The 18,541-nt window shown below is 36.1% G+C and overlaps 1 protein-coding gene across 1 annotated transcript; it reads right to left on the bottom strand.

The window, feature by feature from the left end:
* Positions 1-11,215: 11,215 nt before the first annotated feature.
* On the bottom strand, positions 11,216-12,756 carry LOC143550024 (uncharacterized). Its single transcript, XM_077040764.1, has 2 exons — positions 11,991-12,756; positions 11,216-11,598 (listed from the first exon to the last, which is right to left on the bottom strand). The coding sequence occupies exons 1-2, from the start codon at positions 12,373-12,375 to the stop codon at positions 11,216-11,218; spliced, it is 768 nt and encodes a 255-aa protein (XP_076896879.1). The 5' UTR covers positions 12,376-12,756.
* Positions 12,757-18,541: the final 5,785 nt, after the last annotated feature.

The following is an 18,541-nucleotide window of genomic DNA, read 5'->3' as shown; positions in this document are numbered from 1 at the left end:
AAAGGAAACAAAGAAGAGAAAAAAAAGAGTAAAACTAAAGGTAAAGTTATTATTTAACTTCGTGTTCCAAGTGTGAAAGATGGGAAACGAAAGTAAAGAATTTAAAGGAAGTTTGGATGATATTTTTTAAAGTTTTCTCCAAATTTGTCTATTTTGGGAAAAAAATTGGAACGGAAAGGTATTAAAAGTTTTCCTTGTTTTTCTTACCATTTTCTTCCATTAGAAAACTCGTTTGATTACGCCCGGTCACACTCGTTTAATAAACGAGCTGTACATGTTTTGGTTAAGTGGTAAATATTTATGGATACTATCTGGTGAAATTCTGATCTTGTGAGTGAACTTATGTGAATTTTTGATTATTCCTTTTGAATTAATATGTAATTGTTTATGTTTGTTTGTTCGTTGGAGTCGTGTATGTTTAGTTGTCCATTAGTGTAATTTTGTCCATTAATGTCTGTTAGTTTTCCTTTATTCATTAGTGACTGGTAGCGGCTGTTTACAATACTAATGAACGGACACGGGCAAACTCAATTCCTTAATGAATGAACACGAACTTTTGTTCGGTAAAGTGTTTGTGAACCGCCCGTTTATCCGACAAAACCTTAATGGACGAACACAGACAAGGTCTCGTCCAGTTCGATTCAGTCCTCATAAAGTCCTAACCATGAGCACAAATTGCTTAAGCCCCGTGGTTAATCATTTAAACCAAATCGAGGGAATATATATTAGAATACTAATCATTACTATAATCATATATCCCACTATAAATAAAATATTATATTTCCTTAAAAACTAACACATGATATTTTGTATACTAAAGTTTTCCCTTATATATTAGGTTTTAACCTCCAAAACAAATATACCTAACCTTTTTTCTATCCTTCGACTGCGTGAAAGTTTTCGTTACTCGTCCGAAACGATTTCAAATTTTAAGGTCAGAAACTTAGAATATGATTACTCTTACTTAATCATTGTGACAGTATATTTTCCTCATCTTAAGGTTTATGAAACTAGGGTTTATGTGCCATATTTATTTGATAATTGGCTTATGTTTATAATATATGTGTCTTCTTGTTAGAATAATGGAACTGGTTAACTGGACAAATAAATCACCCAAGCTTGCACCGGAAGATTTCATTAGGAACATGTCAGATAACGTGATAACTAATATTCTGGATCGGTTGCCATTACAAGATGCTGTGAGGAATGTTATCTTGTCGAGAAACTAGAGGTTTAAGTGGAATATGCTTAGCCAACTCGTTATTGGTGAGAACTTCGTTAAATATTTATCAAAAACAAAAGGCAATACAAGTAGTTGAGTGCAAGTAGTTGGTGAGAGCATTACAAGGAGGCTTTTTCTTCATCTTAATGGTACCATAACAAAGTGTGTCCTTCGATGATGAATATGTTTGTCACTTGATTTTGTTCTTGTCAAGAAAAGGAATTAAGGACCTCACTCTTGTGCAATATTTGAGTGCAAGACCATTTAAGTTGCCCACCCATTTTTTTTCTTGTTTAAAGTTGGAGCATCTTAAACTTTATAATTGTTGTTTCAATCCTCCTCCGCTTACTTTTCATGGTTTTCCAAACCTTTTGAGCTTAGAGATCAGGGCCGGCCCATCCATTTTAGAGGCCCAAAGCGAAGTGAAAATACGGGGCTCTTTCCTATATTTTATTTTATCTTGCATTGGTGTGTATAATATTGTGAATTGAAGAGAACTTTGAATTGGAGTGAGACATAAGTACATAAAGAACTTTTAAAAAATGATAACAGTTAAAGAGTTCACATTCAATATTTCATATATATATTGAATATAATGTCGAGATAGAAATTATTATTATTTAATTCCATAAAAAGTTGGTTTTTGATTAATCTTTTGGGGTGAAAGAAACCATGTTGTAGAAAGAAGTAGAAACAAATGTACAATTGATGAATCAATGGAACAAGCTTAAATAAACCAAATTGTTAAAAAAAAAAACTTGAAAGAAGTAGAAACAAATATACAATTGATGAATCAATGGAACAAGCTTAAATAAACCAAAACGAGTCTCTAACCACCCAACCACAACAATAACATGTTTAAGTCATTAAATGTAATTAATATATACAAACTTTATTTTTTTAAAACAAATTGGGGGCCCAAAGCCCTAGCTTTGGTTACTAAAACTAACGGGCCGGCCCTGTTAGAGATGTCTTTTGGTGGAGTAAAGAGTGAGCTTGGAGAGTTTATTACCATGTGTCCCTTGTTTGAGAATTTGAAATTGAGTTGTCCCGGCAAAGTAAAATTAGTTGAGATTGCAAACCTTAAAAATCTCAAAATGTTATATTTATCCTTGAGTGAACGTGACATTACAACGACAATAAGTTCAAACATTATCTTTGAGCTTTTGGGTTCATTTTCAAAACTTCAAGAGCTTTTTTTGGAACTTGATTTCAAGGTACTTAATGCTAAGTTGTGTCATTTAAGTTTACTTTATAGTCTCATTATTTTTTTTATTCCACTTTTGTATAGTTGACAGAAGGCGGTGCTAAAAGGTTCTCCACCCCCTTTCTCTCCCTCAAGGCTCTTCAATTATTTAGAATAGATTTAGGCAATCGTATAAATTTATCATGTGCTTTTGAGTTGATTTGGAGCTCGCCGAATCTACAAACCCTTGAGATCCATGTAATTCAATGTGTAAGTTTCAATCTTATTGTTTGTTGTGTAATCTCATAGTTATATATATAGTTGCGCATTTGAACACTAGTTGGTTATTCTTGCACGATTCTAACCCATTACCAATACCATAGGTGGAATACAACAAAACGACGCTTCAGAGTGTGGCATTTACAGGTTTTCCGGTTCAGAGAATGAAATGTGTTTGATAAAGTACTTACACGCATGTTCTTCTTTCTTAAAAAATATTCGTATTCGTCCCAGTGGGGTTCTAGCACCTTGTGAGCAGTTGATGATTACCATGAAGTTATTGAAGCTCCCTCGAGCCTCCATTGTAGCTCAAATTGATTTCGAGTATTAGTTCTTTTTAACTTATTTATTGATGTTGCTGTTATGTGACTTTTTTAGTACTAGTTAGTTTATGGACTAACCCCCACAATTTTTTTTATTTATTTATTTTATTCCAGAGGTATACTTTAATACAATGGGGCGGTTTGCAGCTTCGAAGGGCAATGCTTATAGAGTTTAAAGGTTCACAGAATGAAGTATGCTTTAAAAGTCAATTACACATGTAGTCCAATAGTTTGCACAAAAGTAACATAATTTGGTTCCTGAAATTGATGAAAGTTAATTAATATGTTAAACGTTTTAATATTAATGATCATAAACAGTTACTAGCAATGTATTTACGGTTTGGCCTAGACCATGAACAAGCCATCATTTCACAATTGTTTATTTATAACTCGCCTCGATCTTATTTTACTCGAGTTCATTTAATATGTTACAGTCAAAGTAATGAAAAGAGTATAAATTTGGTATGGTCCAAGTTTCTGGTGGGAGTGTTCAAACGTGAGACATCGACGAATGAGGTCGTGGTATGTCGACAAAGGCGGTGCCTAGACTTTTGCTCCGGCTTTTATTGTGGATAGTAATAGAAACTTAATTGTGACCAAAAATGGTTGATTCATAGGGGAAAAGAGAGAGTAGAAAAAAAACCACTTGGCATGATTTTATATTCGTTATCGAAAATATTCATATTCGATATAACTGAAAATATATACCTAGTAGGCCTCGATCCACAGTTTGGACCAAGGCGGTTAGTAGATGGCACAAAACAAGGGTTTGGCCGACCCTAACGTTGTGGGCCCGGTTGTGCGTGCTTCTTATTGATTATCATACTGAGGGTCTAACCTTAATTAAATTTGTATATATAAACTCAACATGTACTACACTCAATAAAATACCAACCCTAGTTTCTGCCCGTGGACTTAGGTCATCGTACATTCGTACTGAAATACGTTAGATATCTGGTGCATGTTCTTTTTATATAGAGAAATCTGCAATTTGCCTCCCAGGGTTATATCGTCGCTGGATGGATTAACCACTGAAAACGAAATTGCGAAGGTTCTGCCACTGTGAAATTTGGGCGGGGCAGTTTGTGCCCTTGCGTCAGTTGACTGACCAAAAAACGTTGAAATGACCATTTAAGCCAATAATTAATTCTAAAACCAAATATCCAATATCGTGTAAAGGATGGGGTTCGAACCCCCGACCCATGGTTTAACAACATACAACACCAACCATTTGGACTGAACTAACATGTGATATATTTATACAATATGAATATATATTCACCATTTGAACTGAACCAAATATTTAACTGAAAGTTTTTTAGTAAATTTTCACCATTTTTTTAAACCATTTTTTTTGTAAAAAACTTTAACGAATTTGTTTTTTAGTAAACTTTTCGCTCAAAAACGACACGACTCGTTTTTTGGTAACTTTTCGTCCGAAAACAACGAAAATGGCCGTTTTTTATTAAAATTTTCGCCCGAAAACGACGAAACGAGCCGTTTTTTATTAAACTTTTCGCCCGAAAACAACTAAACGACTCGTTTTTTAGTAACTTTTCGTCCAAAAACAACGAAACGGGCCGTTTTTTAGTAAAATTTTCGTCCGAGAACAAAGAAAAGTGTCGGTTTTAGTAAACTTTTCGTCCGAAAACAACGAAACGACTCGTTTTTTAGTAAACTTTTCGCTCGAAAACGACGAAAAGTTTCGTTTTTTAGTAAACTTTTCGTCCGAAAACAACGAAATGACTCGTTTTTTAGTAAACTTTTCTCCCGAAAACAACGAAACGGGCCGTTTTTTAGTAAACTTTTCGCCCGAAAACAACGAAAAGTGTCGTTTTTTAGTAAACTTTTCGCCTGAAAACAACGAAACGACTCGTTTTTTAGTAAACTTTTCGCCCGAAAACAATGAAACGGCTCGTTTTTTATTGTAATTTTCGCTCAAAAACAACGAAACGGGTCGTTGTTAGTAAACTTTTTCCCCGAAAACAACGAAACGGCTCGTTTTTTATTGTAATTTTCACTCAAAAAACGAAACGGGTCGTTTTCTAGTAAACTTTACGCCCGAAAACGACAAATCGGGCCGTTTTTTAGTAAACCCCAAACCTGAGCCCGAACACAAACATTCTTTTATATATATTACACAAACACAATACATAAACACATATATCAAAACACCCGAATTATAAACTTCGAGATTTTACATGTTACGTGTCGACCCCGAACACTACGGAAGGAGAAGTGGGTCAAGATTCCACCTTCTACGGAAGGCCAACCGGGCTTCATCGGCGAACGTAACAACCAAACGAACGGAAATTCTCCGAATCTGAATCCGGATTCGGAGACTCAATCCTAGCGTGACTCCGAATAACCAATTGAACCTAATAACCAACACCAAAACCATTGTGAAGTGAAGGTGAAGGTACGGCGGTGGTGGCGTCAGTGATGTTGTCGGATGGCGAAGGTGATGGTGTCGGCGTCGGATGGAGGCGTCGGTGTCGGTGTCGGTGTCGAACGGGGTCGGTGTTGGTGATCGGTGATGGTGTTGTTGTCTAAGGAGGTGGAGGTATATATATATATATATATATAAAGTGTGGAGGAAATTAAGATGGGTAAGGAAAGAAGGAAGGATGGGTGGAGAAGGGGGAAAGAGTATGAAGGAAGGAGGAAGAAGATAATACCCGGTGGTTGGACTGTCATTTTTCCCGGCAAGCTGGTTTTTCCAAGCTTTTAAAAAAAATAACAAATAGAATGGCACAGACTGTGACCCGCCGAAATTCTATTTGTAAAAAGTCTAAAACACCCTCCATCTCAACGGTCATTAACAAAAATATTTAACGGAAGGGCACATACTGCCCCGCCCAAATTTCACAGTGACAGAACCTTCGCAATTTCGTTTTCAGTGGTTAATCTATCCAGCGACGATATAACCCTGGGAGGCAAATTGCAGATTTCTCTTTTATTTATTGTGTTCGTTCTTTTTATTTATTGTTTTCTGTCCTCCTGTGAACAGATGACGTTTGCTAGGAAGTTATTGAAGCTGCATCGAGCCTCCCCCACAACTGAAATTGATTTCCACTAATTTCACCTTTCTTGCACTTCTCTTTTAAATCATCTTGTTTAGGTTTCTGGTCTTTTTAAGATCTACGATTGTTGAAGGATCTTGACCTTTATTTGTTTAACTTAAGAGCGTTTGAGTTATGTATCTATACCTTGAACTTATCTCGTTAGTTAATTTACAAATTTGATATTTATGTCTACTCGTTTATTGTTTACTTAGCAATTTTTTTTTATGTAACACGAAATTAACAAACTTAATTTAACTCTGATTTAATGTGTATAATAAGTGGCTTACTGATCACCAGATCACACTGCTACAAAACACAAGATGTGCCTTAGATATAACCCGATTTTTAAAGAAAATGGGGTTTAAAGTTGGATTTGAGTGCTTTCACGAAATAGAATCGTGATCGGTACACTGTATTGCAAATTATATGCTTGTTTAATGTAGGAAATTACTACAAAATATTCTAGGTTTTTAGTTTTTATTGTTTTGTAGGTTATGGGAAAAGCAAAGCATAATTGATGCAATTATACCAAACATGAGATGGAGAGATCATAAACACAATCAACGAGTTAGAACTACAATCAAGTTATATTAATGGCTACACTAAAATGGTGGTAGTAAGTAGTAACAAAAGGAAATTGTGTGATTAAATACTCATGTGGATATGTGCTATGTATAAATCCATGAAGCATGAACGAGAGTATGTGGAAATTTTAATCAGGGTTATTGGATTTATATACTCGTAATTTTCATTATTTTGCTGAAAACACTCTCAACTAAAGAAATGTTACCTACTACTCTCAACTTTCACCTTCTTTTTTTAGGCACTCCCGAACTTAACAAGCACTAACCCCGTTAGTTAGCTTGCTAATGTGGTATCTTTTAGTTGAGAGTGGTGGGTAACATTTTTTCTTTAGTTGAGAGTGTTCCTGGCTAAAGAATAAAAATACAATCTTTCTAATATCATATGGGCGGGGAATAAATAATCACTCAATTATGTTTCTCATGCCCACATACATCTCAACAAAACGTTAAATACGAACGGATGATTCGCCGTCTAAACGAGATTATGTTTACATTATTAATTCATGCTTCACACCCTTCCACGTTTTTGGGTTGAATCTCTTCACATGGCTTCTTATGTACATAATGCTCTTCCCACCCCACCTCTCCAAAATCGATTCCCAACATCCGCTCTATATCTTCGTGAACCAACTTATAAACACCTTCATGTGTTCGGTTGTGCTTGCTACCCAAACACTACGCGACCCATACCAACAAACTTGAACCTCGTACCTTCCTATGCATTTTCCTCGGGTACCAAACAAATTATTATGGCTATCAATGCTTAGAAATTGCCCCGGGCAAAACAATATATTCTCGGCACGTCACGTTTGATGAAAAAATAGTTTCCATTTACACCCCACCCACCCCCGACATTCATTCATTGATCCATCTCCAACACTCTTCACCCAACCATTATCATTCTCCCAAAGCCCAGCTATAAATCCACAAACCGGCCCACCTAAACCGAATCTTAACAGCCCAAAAATGCAATCTTCTCAAACCACACACTCTTCTACTTCACCAGCCCAGCTCTCTACCCCTATTCACACTTCTACACTGGCCGAACTCACTACACCAGCCCAGACCAATACCTTTCAGCCAACTTCCAACTCCACTGACAATCGAACAAAACCGCAATACACACCCACATCCGATTCCAATACCTTTCCTACACCCCATCCTCACCTTCGTCACCCCCACCACAACCTCTTCCCACTCACCATATGGTCACACGATCCCAAACTGGCTCCACCAAACCACGTGTCCCACTCAATCTAAATACCAATCACATCTCTCTGTTGCCCAAGTCCCACCTAGCCTCATTAAACGATCCAAACTGGAAAAATGCCATGTCTAACGAAAAAGCTATATTGGAAATTAATACATGGGAATTAATTTCGAGACCTGTCGATGCTCCGATTATCCAATGCATGTGGTTGTTTAAGCATAAATATAAATCAGATGGTACATTGGAGCAATATAAGGCTCGACTAGTTGTGAATGGTAAAAGTCAAACAGTAGGCATCGCTTGTGAGGATACGTTTAGTCTGGTTATCAAGCCCACAACAATTCGGGGGGTTTGCAGTTTGGTCGTCTCTCGATCATGATCGATTCACCAATTAGACGTCGAAAACGCACTTCTACATGGAAATTTGAAGGAAACTATTTATATGTTTCAGGCACCAGGTTTTGTAAATGCCACTACGCCAAAATATGTTTGCAAATTGATAAAATCACTCTACGCCTTGAAGCAAGCTCCAAGAGCATGGTACCACTGTTTTGTTGGTTTCCTTACAAAGTGTGGTTTCAAAAGTAGCGTTTGAGACACATCACTACTCATCTACAAACATGGGAACCAAATGGCGTATATTTTACTTTACGTAGATGACATATCAAGTTGTTATCCTCATAATTCAAGATGCGCGATCTAGGCTCGCTTCACCATTTCCTTGGCATCACTGTTGAAAGGAAGAACCACAATTTATTTTTGTCTCAAACCACATATGTTGTGGATATTTTATCAAGGGCAGACATGTCAAATTGCAAACCCATTACCACCCCTGTTGAAATTGGTTCCAAGCTAAGTGCCACCATTGCCCCCCCGGTCACCGATCCTTCTATGTATCAAAGTCTTGCAGGAGCTTTGCAACACCTCACTTTTACTAGACCCGATCGTGCATACGCGGTACAATAAATATGCCTTTTTTATGCATGATCCAAGGGAGCCGCATCTTCAGTTTCTGAAACGTATCCTTCAATACGTTAAAGGTACGTTACACTGTGGCCTTCAAATTTCACCATCCAAGTCCTTTAAACTTACCGCTTATTCCAACACGGATTGGGGTGGTTGTCCCTACTTTAGCCGGTCAACGTCCGGATACTGTGTCTTTCTTGGCAGCAATCTAATTTCCTGGTCTTCCAAATGACAACTGACCATATAGGGGAGTCACAAACACAGTAGCTGAAACAAGTTGGGTCTGAAACCTTCTGCTTGAACTTCATATCCCTGTACGCGATGCCACTATTGTATATTGTGATAACATCTCCGCCGTATACCTCTCTGAGAACCTGATACAACACCAACGAACTAAGCACGTTGAGCTTGACATCCATTTTGTCCACGACAAAGTTAGAATCAGAGACGTACGTGTGTTACATATTCCCGCTGACTATCAATATCCAGATATTTTTACTAAGGGCCTGCAGAAGCAATTATTCATCCATTTTCGATTATGGTTGTGCCTTAGGTCAACTACGGCTCACAGTGCGGGGGAGTGCTAACCAATAATATCTTGAGATATTATTGGTTTATTATAATTATATTAATTGTATTATCTTGTAGTTTGTATTTATCAGTTTGTTAGGTTTGTTAGGCACGTTTCCTATTTCACCTCTTGACTTTGTGCTATATTAAGGTTTACCAAGTAAATAACGGAGATCGAAATATTCCCTCATCTCACACAGTGGTGGAACACAAACATCAACGTCTTCTTGAAACAACTCATTCACCTATGTTTCGAAGATTCATAGGTGAATGTATACAGACTGCCACATATATCATAAATCGATTACCAATGATTTGGCAATATCTCTCTACATCTTGTTAGCTTAACATTCGTAGCAGATGTTAGGCTAATGTATTCATTACCATAAATGTCATTGAACCGACTGTCTTACAGTCTGCCTTATTGGTCTGGTCCAATGGTTGAATGGGTTTAAAAAGACAAATGACGAATGACGTATAAATAATTTAATAAATTAAAAGTATATGCATAGGTATAAGTGTATAACTAATAACGAACTATACGGATAAGTAGTTTTTTGTTATGTTCCCAATCTCTTACGTTATTTTCTGCATAGGCATACTATAAGTTCATTAGTTATAGCTAGTTCCAGAATGTTGTAACCTTCTCACAATAAAAAAAAAACAATTTGTATTACAAATTTCAAGTTTGTAAGTCAACGTGTGGTTTTATCTAGATCCTAGTACATAGTGGATGTTCAAGAATAATGGTTAGTTTGTGTTACTCATAAATGTATGATATTTTGATGATATTCCGGCCGTTAATACACATTTAACATTGTGTTACTCGTCTTTGTATTTAATTTTGATCTCTGGTTGCCAATATTGTGTAGAGGAGCAGTCTAACATGTTGGGTAACTTGTCAAACAGGTTTGGCTTGTACATGTAGCCAAGTTGTCTGGAAAACACTTTTTTGTCCAATTCGTAAGATTTTTCATGTGTTCCATTTATGATTACAAAATGAAATCTTAATCTAAATCTGAAACTAATCAGGAGGCTAAAATAGACTTTGAACACTTTCAAATTTAACATAGTTTGACTTTTTCACCTCTAACTAAAGTTTTCAAATTGGCCTGAGAGCTTTATACAATTATAGAAATAGTGATAGGTCATAATTCATAACCAGCATCTAAATAAAACAATTTAGTTCACCAATATGGCGCTAAAAAGATACAAAAATCATAAATGAACGTTGTATAGGTCATAACCCTTCAAGTCATTTTACTTAGAAAAACATTGATCTTTTATTGTAATAATGGATTTTTTGTTCTTGATACCTACAATAATTTTGCATGGGGTCAATACATCCTATTTTGACCTGTAAAAAATCACCGGTTTTAAACTAACCAGCTCATTAACCCTCTCTGAGAATAATTATAAACTGTTATCTGTTGTTAGATTTGATGTTAATAGAACCATTAGACTTCTATCAGTGTAACAGTAAAAGGAAACTGATGCCTGTTTGACCTCAAAAAGTCAAATCAGCCCAGTTAACTAAAGGAAGAGAAATGTTACAATAGTGATCAAAATAGTAACCCACTTCTTACATATCTATTATATTCATCCATTAGTTAGTACACAAAAGGCCAGGACCCTAATAAGCCTCACAACTCACAAGATGAATTGAGGTCACTTGGATGCAACTTCTTACAAGCTAGTTAAGTCATAACTGATTCATTGTTTCTTAGATTTAAAACTAACATTAGCATATATATATATATATATATATATATATATATATATATAGTTAGCAACCATATGCAAAAGTTATCTAGCGATACGTCCTGAACGCAAGCCTGTTAACATCAACATGGGGAAGAGTCACCTTATACAACCCATCTTGCATCTCCCTCTTAAAACCCTCTGGCACACGTATCCCCGCGATATAATGCTTGTTCTCCCGTTTTCCTTCAATGATCAAAGTATCATACTCAAAACCCGACTCCACATCCTCTATCTCAAACCCGGGCATGTTCAACGACACACACAAACCTTCCTTATTTACCACATTTTTCTCCACCCCCGGCAGATTCCCTTTTATGTATATGCTTTCCCCCGTATCCTTCTTATACGCAGTGAACGACTTACTCTTCACAACCGAGTGAGCTATTACTTCACACAGTTTCCTTCCTAGATCTGATCGATCAAACGCATCTGAAAGTAACCATTCACAATGTAAGTATATAACTGTATAGTTTCAATTCTAAAAGATCCTAAGATACTTAATAGGAGTGCAAACGAGCCGACCCGCATGGAATCCACTCGAGATTGGATCAATTAAAAGCTCTAAACGAGCCGAGCTCGAGCCTTGTACGTGAAGAATTGAAGTCCGTTCAAGCTCGTTGAGGTTCAACGAGCCTATTTTTAAATTTCAAAAATGTACAGTAACTTCAAAAGACAATTTTTTAAACCATCTCGTTTTAACCCAAACCCGTTGCCTATCGACCTGAACCAAATTAACCCTTTTTTGAGCTGACCCGTTCCAACCCAAACCAGCCCGACCCAATTACCAATTCTACCTAAGATATTATTGGGACAGTAATTACCACAATAAGGCGTAGGGCGAACGATTTTAACAGGTGTGTGAACAAAATCAGTGTTTTTCAGATACGGAAAGGTTAACTTCACCATTCCCTTGGAAATCAACCCATTCATTCTACCGACCGGGTCGACATTCTCGGGTAATTTGACAGCCGCAAGGTAGGTTTCTTTACTGGTTTTATAGGACATGAGCATAGTATCATCTTCAACAACCGTATTATGAGCAACCGCCTGATATTCGCCTTTCGGTACTGGTAAACCCGGCATTTGTAATATCACGCACGGGCCGTCATCAGTCTCCAACTTCTCCATTCCAGGGATGTGTACGGTCAACTCTTCATCGTTGACCAGAGTTAACAGCATTGATGGAACTCCTGACATTATGTCCATTTGATACGCTAGAAATGGTAGATCAAATTCAAATGTGGCTGAAATTGAAAATTAAAGCATTTAAATAACAAGCATTGAAATATTATTGGAGGTTAAGAAGAGAATTAGTACGTTTTGGTGGTGTGTTGTCCGACGGAGATGAAAAGGGTCTTGTTTGACTTGTGTTGACCGAATGCTGACGTGTGGTGTGAATGGTGGGTAGACGTATGGGTGACGGTGGACGGAATGGGATGACGGACCTTGTGAGGCGGAGCAGGGTGGATGCCATGGTCTCCGATTACGCAATTCTGAAAACCAGTGCAAAGTTTCTTGGAGACCAAGGGTTATATGCTTATTGTTGGGTGTAAACGAGCTCAGCCGAGGTCGAGCTCGAGTCTGAGTCGTTTTAATTTATGAGGCTTGAGCTTGAGCTTGAGCTTGAGCTTGAGCTTGACTTGTTTAAAGCTCTTTTTTTGCGCGCGAGTTTTTTTAAATTTAAGTTTGACTCGTTTATTGTTGATTAGTTAATTTATATACATTTAAAATATATATATATATTTTGAGAAAAACTTAGTTGAGCATGATATATAGAAACCCGAAAGAACTAAAATTTAAAAATGCATTAGGTTCATTAAGGCTCGACAAGCCTAAACAAGTTTCTCACACAAAGCTCAAGCTTAGGCTTCAAAGCAAAACATGCTTTATTTGAGGCTCTAACTCGGCTTAAAGTCATTAAAGTTTGGCTTATTTCGATATTTTTGTCAATCCGAGATCAAGTAGCTCACCTGCAACTCGTTTGTTTGCACACCTTATACAAGAGTATTATAAAAATACATTTTTTTATTATGTTCATTATATTGAATCTTATCCATCTTAAAATGATTTGGGAGTGTTTTTTTAAATACTTGACAATTAGCTAAAGCTTTATGTTAGATCTAATTTTATTAAAATAAGGAAAATTGGTTTTAAACAATCTAAACTATGGCCTATTGGTAAATATACATCCCAACTTTACACTTGCCTGCTGGCAGTACCAACTACTTGTGCATCTGTTTTTAACGGGCCACGACTAACGGATGTTAACTCCGTTAGTCTTTGTCTGACGTGGCCATCCCAGCTGTCAAATATCATATTACGTGGAACGTCTACGTGGCGGCTGACTGTGTATAAGGTGTATGTTATCATCACCATCTTCAACCTAATACTCTTTACAACCCAAACCCAAACAGGTTGGTTCCACTTCTGGAACTTAGTATTATGAGTTTAAAAGATAACCCAATTGGTCTAACATAATTTGGTTTAATGAGTTGATATAACCATTAAACTAGTTTTTGTTGCGCAATCTGTTGAACTCTTAGTACCTATCTGTAATGGTTGAATTATTGTGAGTTTTCTATACTTGAGAAAAATATAATAAAAATTGTCTGAGAAACCTGATTCATATATCATACTGTGATAAATTTTGTAGAATTTATCCTTAATCTTTTCTTTGTGAATAAAATCAGTTTGTACATGCCAGAATCTGTCTCGTGAACTGAATGATCATAAGTTAAGTTGTATGATGAATATTTGGTTGCTTTGCCATGATATGATGCGTGGATACATGTTAGGACTTTCGGTACTGTTGACATTACTTATTATCACCAATGATTCGTCGGGTCAAGTTTGTGTGTGAGTTCATACGTGGGTCTTAGAGTCATGTGTTGTTGAACATACTCTCATAACTTAAAACACTTGTACTAGGTAACAGTTAACGAGTCAAATGCATTCATTTGGTTTTGAGAAAACTTTGTTACACGTGACACGAGGTTTTGGATTGAAAACACGGACATACTTGCATACTAGTTTTGAAAACACTAAACGTTTGCCTATACTTGTTTTCTGGATTAAAAACACAAAACGTTTTGAAGTATTGGTTATGTAACCTGCTGAAACAGGCAAAAACGAGCTGAACTATTGATTTTTATTGCTGAATTGCTGTAAAATTGGTCAAAACATGCTGAAATGAGCTGTTAAGTGCTGAAACAGACTGAAAAATCGATGAAACGAGCTGTTTAACATGATGTTTGCTGTAAAAACAAGCTGTTACGTGCATAAACGAACTGAAAACTTGCTGAAACAAGCTGTTTAACATGTTGTTTGCTGTTAAGTGCTGAAACGGACTGAAAAATCGCTGAAACGAGCTGTTTAGCATGTTGTTTGCTGTAAAAGCGAGTTGTTAAATGCTGAAACGGACTGAAAAATCGATGAAACGAGCTGTTTAACATGATGTTTGCTGTAAAAACAAGCTGTTACGTGCAGAAACGAACTGAAACTTGCTGAAACGAGCTATTTAACATGTTAGTTGCTGTTAAAACGAGCTGTTAAGTGCTGAAACGGACTGAAAAATCGCTGAAACGAGCTGTTTAGCATGTTGTTTGCTGTAAAAACGAGCTGTTAAGTGCTGAAACGAGCTGTTAAGTGCTGAAACGGACTGAAAAATCAATGAAACGAGCTGTTTAACATGATGTTTGCTGTAAAAACGAGCTGTTACGTGCTGAAACAAACTGAAAAACTTGTTGAAAAGAGCTGTTTAACATGCTGTTTACTGTTAAAACGAGCTGTTAAGTGCTGAAACGGAATGAAAAGTCGCTGAAACGAGCCGTTTAGCATGTTGTTTGCTGTAAAAACGAGCTGTTAAGTGCTGAAATAAGCTGTTAAATGCTGAAACGGACTGAAAAATCACTTAAACGAGCTGTTTAACATGATGTTTGCAGTAAAAACAAGTTGTTACGTGCTGAAACGAACTGAAAACTTGCTGAAACGAGTTATTTAACATGTTGTTTGCTGTTAAAACGAGCTGTTAAGGGCTGAAACAGAATGAAAAATCGCTGAAACGAGCTGTTTAGCATGTTGTTTGCTTTAAAATGAGTTGTTAAGTGCTGAAATGAACTGGACTGGAACATGAATTTTAATGATAAAACTAAACATTTCCTCCGTTGTCCTTGTTCAAAAAAAAAAGACTCGAGACCCGTTTTGACCCGTTACGACCTTGACCCATTTTAACCCGGACCCGTTATGACCCGAACCTTTTTACCCTGACCCGTTCCGACCCGAACCATAACAACCTTTTTTTAGTTGACCCGTTCCAACCCTGACACGTTTCGACCCTAACCCGTTCCGACCCATAACCCGTTCCGACCCAACCCAACCCATTTGCCACCCCTATGTTTATTGTATTTCGATGGGTTAGGCGAGTTGTACCTCTTTAGACACAATTTAAAATTATATGCATAATGGGCCATTAGAGATTTCAAGGCCCAATATAGCCCATTAGGACATGTATGACTTGTATTTGTTTATTACGGTCTAATATGACTCCCTATAACACGATATAACCCTTAAATATCTAATGTTACATATCACATGCCATAATAGGCCACTAAGAGATTACAAGCACTAATATGGCCCGTTAGAGCGACTATGACATGAAAAAAACTATAATGGGCCACTAACACCAACAAGGCCCAATAAGACCTATTGATGAAAGTATCACATGTTATCGGCCATTAACATCTAACTATGACTAATGACATTCCTATACAACATTCTTAGAGCAACTATGATGTGATAAAGGCTATAATGGGCCACAAACACCAGTTAAGATCCAATAAGGCCCATTGATGAAAGTATGACATGTTATTGGGCTTTAACTAAACTATGACTCACTAAACTCATATTCAACCCTTTTAGAGCAACTATAAATATCACTTGTATTTATTTTATATGTTTTTATATTTAAAATACAATTTTTTTATATTATATAAGTTTTAATTAGTTGTTTTATATATATATACACACACACACACTAACAACTCTTTATTTTAATTATTAAAATAAATTAAATTCATATTTAGTTCATATTAATTTCACTTCTCTCAGAATTTCAAATTAAATTCAACCCCTCTTTTCTTCAAAAAATTTTTAATTACCCTCCTATTCTTAAATTTAATTTGACCATATATTTAACCTACCTTTTTTTTCTTTCTCTTCATTCCTTCTTATTATTCTTCTTCTTCATCTCTTTACACCCACCATAATCCTCAATAATTAATTCTCTAACTCACTCAATTCTTAACCAAATCCTTTGATTCTGGGCTCTAATCTAATTATTTTTGCAAGAGGAATTCACGTGTGGTGTCGGTTTTCATCAATTCTATCTCGTTTTTTGCCGGATTCGTGTTGAGTGTGAAGAACCCTAAGAACCAAGTTTGGGGATTTTCAATTTTAAGTGTTATTTCTTGTAATTGAAGCTTAGTACATCTTCTTTCATCGCTAAAAAGGTATGTATTTCAATTGTTTGATAACAACAGTTTGCTGACAGATTCGTTTTTGTTTATTTAATGGTATGTAACTTGATGTTAAACGATGATTACTAAACATTTTTTATTCTAGGATATAGCACTATGAGTCTAGTTTCCAGAAAGGTAAAGTTTGTAATTTTTGGACACGTTTTGAATAGTTTTTATGATTTTACAAAAACACTGGTCAAAGCTAATTCGGGGAGTTATATTTTGTCATGTCTTTCCGACACCATAACTCCCTAATGTCAAAACCAAACGGGTTGTTTCCAGTTCTGAAAGTTAGTATTATTAATTTTGAAGACAACTCAATTGGTCTTACACAATTTAGATTAATGAGTCGATAGAACCATTAAACAAGTGTTTGTTGTGCAACCTGTTGAACTGTTGGTACATATCTTTAATGGTTGAATTATTGTGAGTTTTGTATGTATGAAAAAAATATTATAAATTTCTTTTTGAGTAACCTAATTCATATATTCTACTGTGGTAAATTTTGTAGAATTTATACTTAATCTTTTCTTAGTGAATAAAATCAGTTTGTACAAGCTATAATCTGTCTCGTGAACTAAGTGATCATAAGTTAAGTCGTATGATGAATGTTTGGTTGATTTGCCATGATACAATGTGTGAATACATGTTAGGACTTTTTAGTACAGTTGACATTGATTATTATCACCAACAAGTCTTCGATTCAAGTTTTTGTTTGTGTATACATTATGTCTAATGTGATTGTGCGTGATAGTCGTCGTGCTTTGAGGTTTCGCCTCACATTAACCCTTTACTAGTTATGATTCTAATATTTTAACAATTTTAGGTTCAAAAAGTTAGAGCCAAAATGGAAAAAGATGAAAAGAAGTCAAGAAACGAGTTGGAAGAACGAGCGCAACGAATGGAATAAATGGAAAAAGAACTTAAGGAAAACGAAGAAAGGAGTCAAAAACAATTTGATTAGTTTATGAAAAAGTTTGAGGTCGATAGTAATTAGTAGTAGTTTCAAATATTTTGAATTCATAACTTATTAGTGAAGGTTTGTTAATGTAAACTTGTTTTGAATTTATGTTATTGTGTTTGTTAAACTTATGAAATAGCCACATTTATCTATGTGTGAACAAAAGTATGATAATAGCCACACTTTATATTACAAAAGCATTATGTGTGACAAACGGTAAGACAATGGCCACACCACAAACAACAAAAGAGTGTTTGACTGGCAAGTTCACATTTTTAGCCACATTGACAATAACCTCCAGTGTCTATATGATATGATTAGCCACACAATACCTCATTATGTGTGACGAAAAGTTTGACAATAGCCGCACTTTAAATTACAAAAAGCATTATGTGTGACAAACGGTAAGACAATAGCCACACTATAATCTACAAAGGAGTGTTTGGGTGGCAAGCAAACATTTTTAGCCACTTTTAATGTAATTTCTAGTGTCTGTATGATATAATTAGCCACTCTATTTTTTATTTAAGTGGCCATTTCTTTGCTATATCCACACGGTATAGGTCACAATGCAAGCTTAATACAACCCTATTGGCCACATTATTATAAAATTCATGTGGCTGAAACATGAATTCATGTGGTTGTATACGTGCAATGGTCACTCATAGTAAATAGTCATGTGACCATTTTCTACCGTTTAGCCACACTTATTGGAGAGGATTCTTGATGGCCAGCAACTAATGCTTGTACCCTTTAGCCACACTTATTACCACATAAGGCCACTAAAAACTGTGTGTGGCCATATCATACCCACGGTGTCGCGACCTTTGGCCATATATGACTTGAACCAAATGTGTGTGGCCAAAGGCCTACGGCCACACTTTTTTCGTGTGGC

The sequence above is a fragment of the Bidens hawaiensis genome, unplaced genomic scaffold (genome assembly GCF_021521415.1).
Source record: "Bidens hawaiensis isolate Kalapana, Puna unplaced genomic scaffold, B.hawaiensis_p1.1 tig00015906_1, whole genome shotgun sequence".
Lineage (NCBI taxonomy): Eukaryota > Viridiplantae > Streptophyta > Magnoliopsida > Asterales > Asteraceae > Bidens > Bidens hawaiensis.
The sequence above is the reverse complement of the archived record's forward strand: the minus strand, read 5'-3'. Positions and strand labels throughout refer to the sequence as shown.

Excerpts from the sequence above, each read along its gene's own strand:
- LOC143550024 (XM_077040764.1), bottom strand. The coding sequence starts at position 12,375 with ATGGACATAATGTCAGGAGTTCCATCAATGCTGTTAACTCTGGTCAAC. Across the intron at positions 11,599-11,990 it reads TCGCCCTACGCCTTATTGTG|ATGCGTTTGATCGATCAGAT; the intron begins GTAATTACTGTC and ends GGTTACTTTCAG.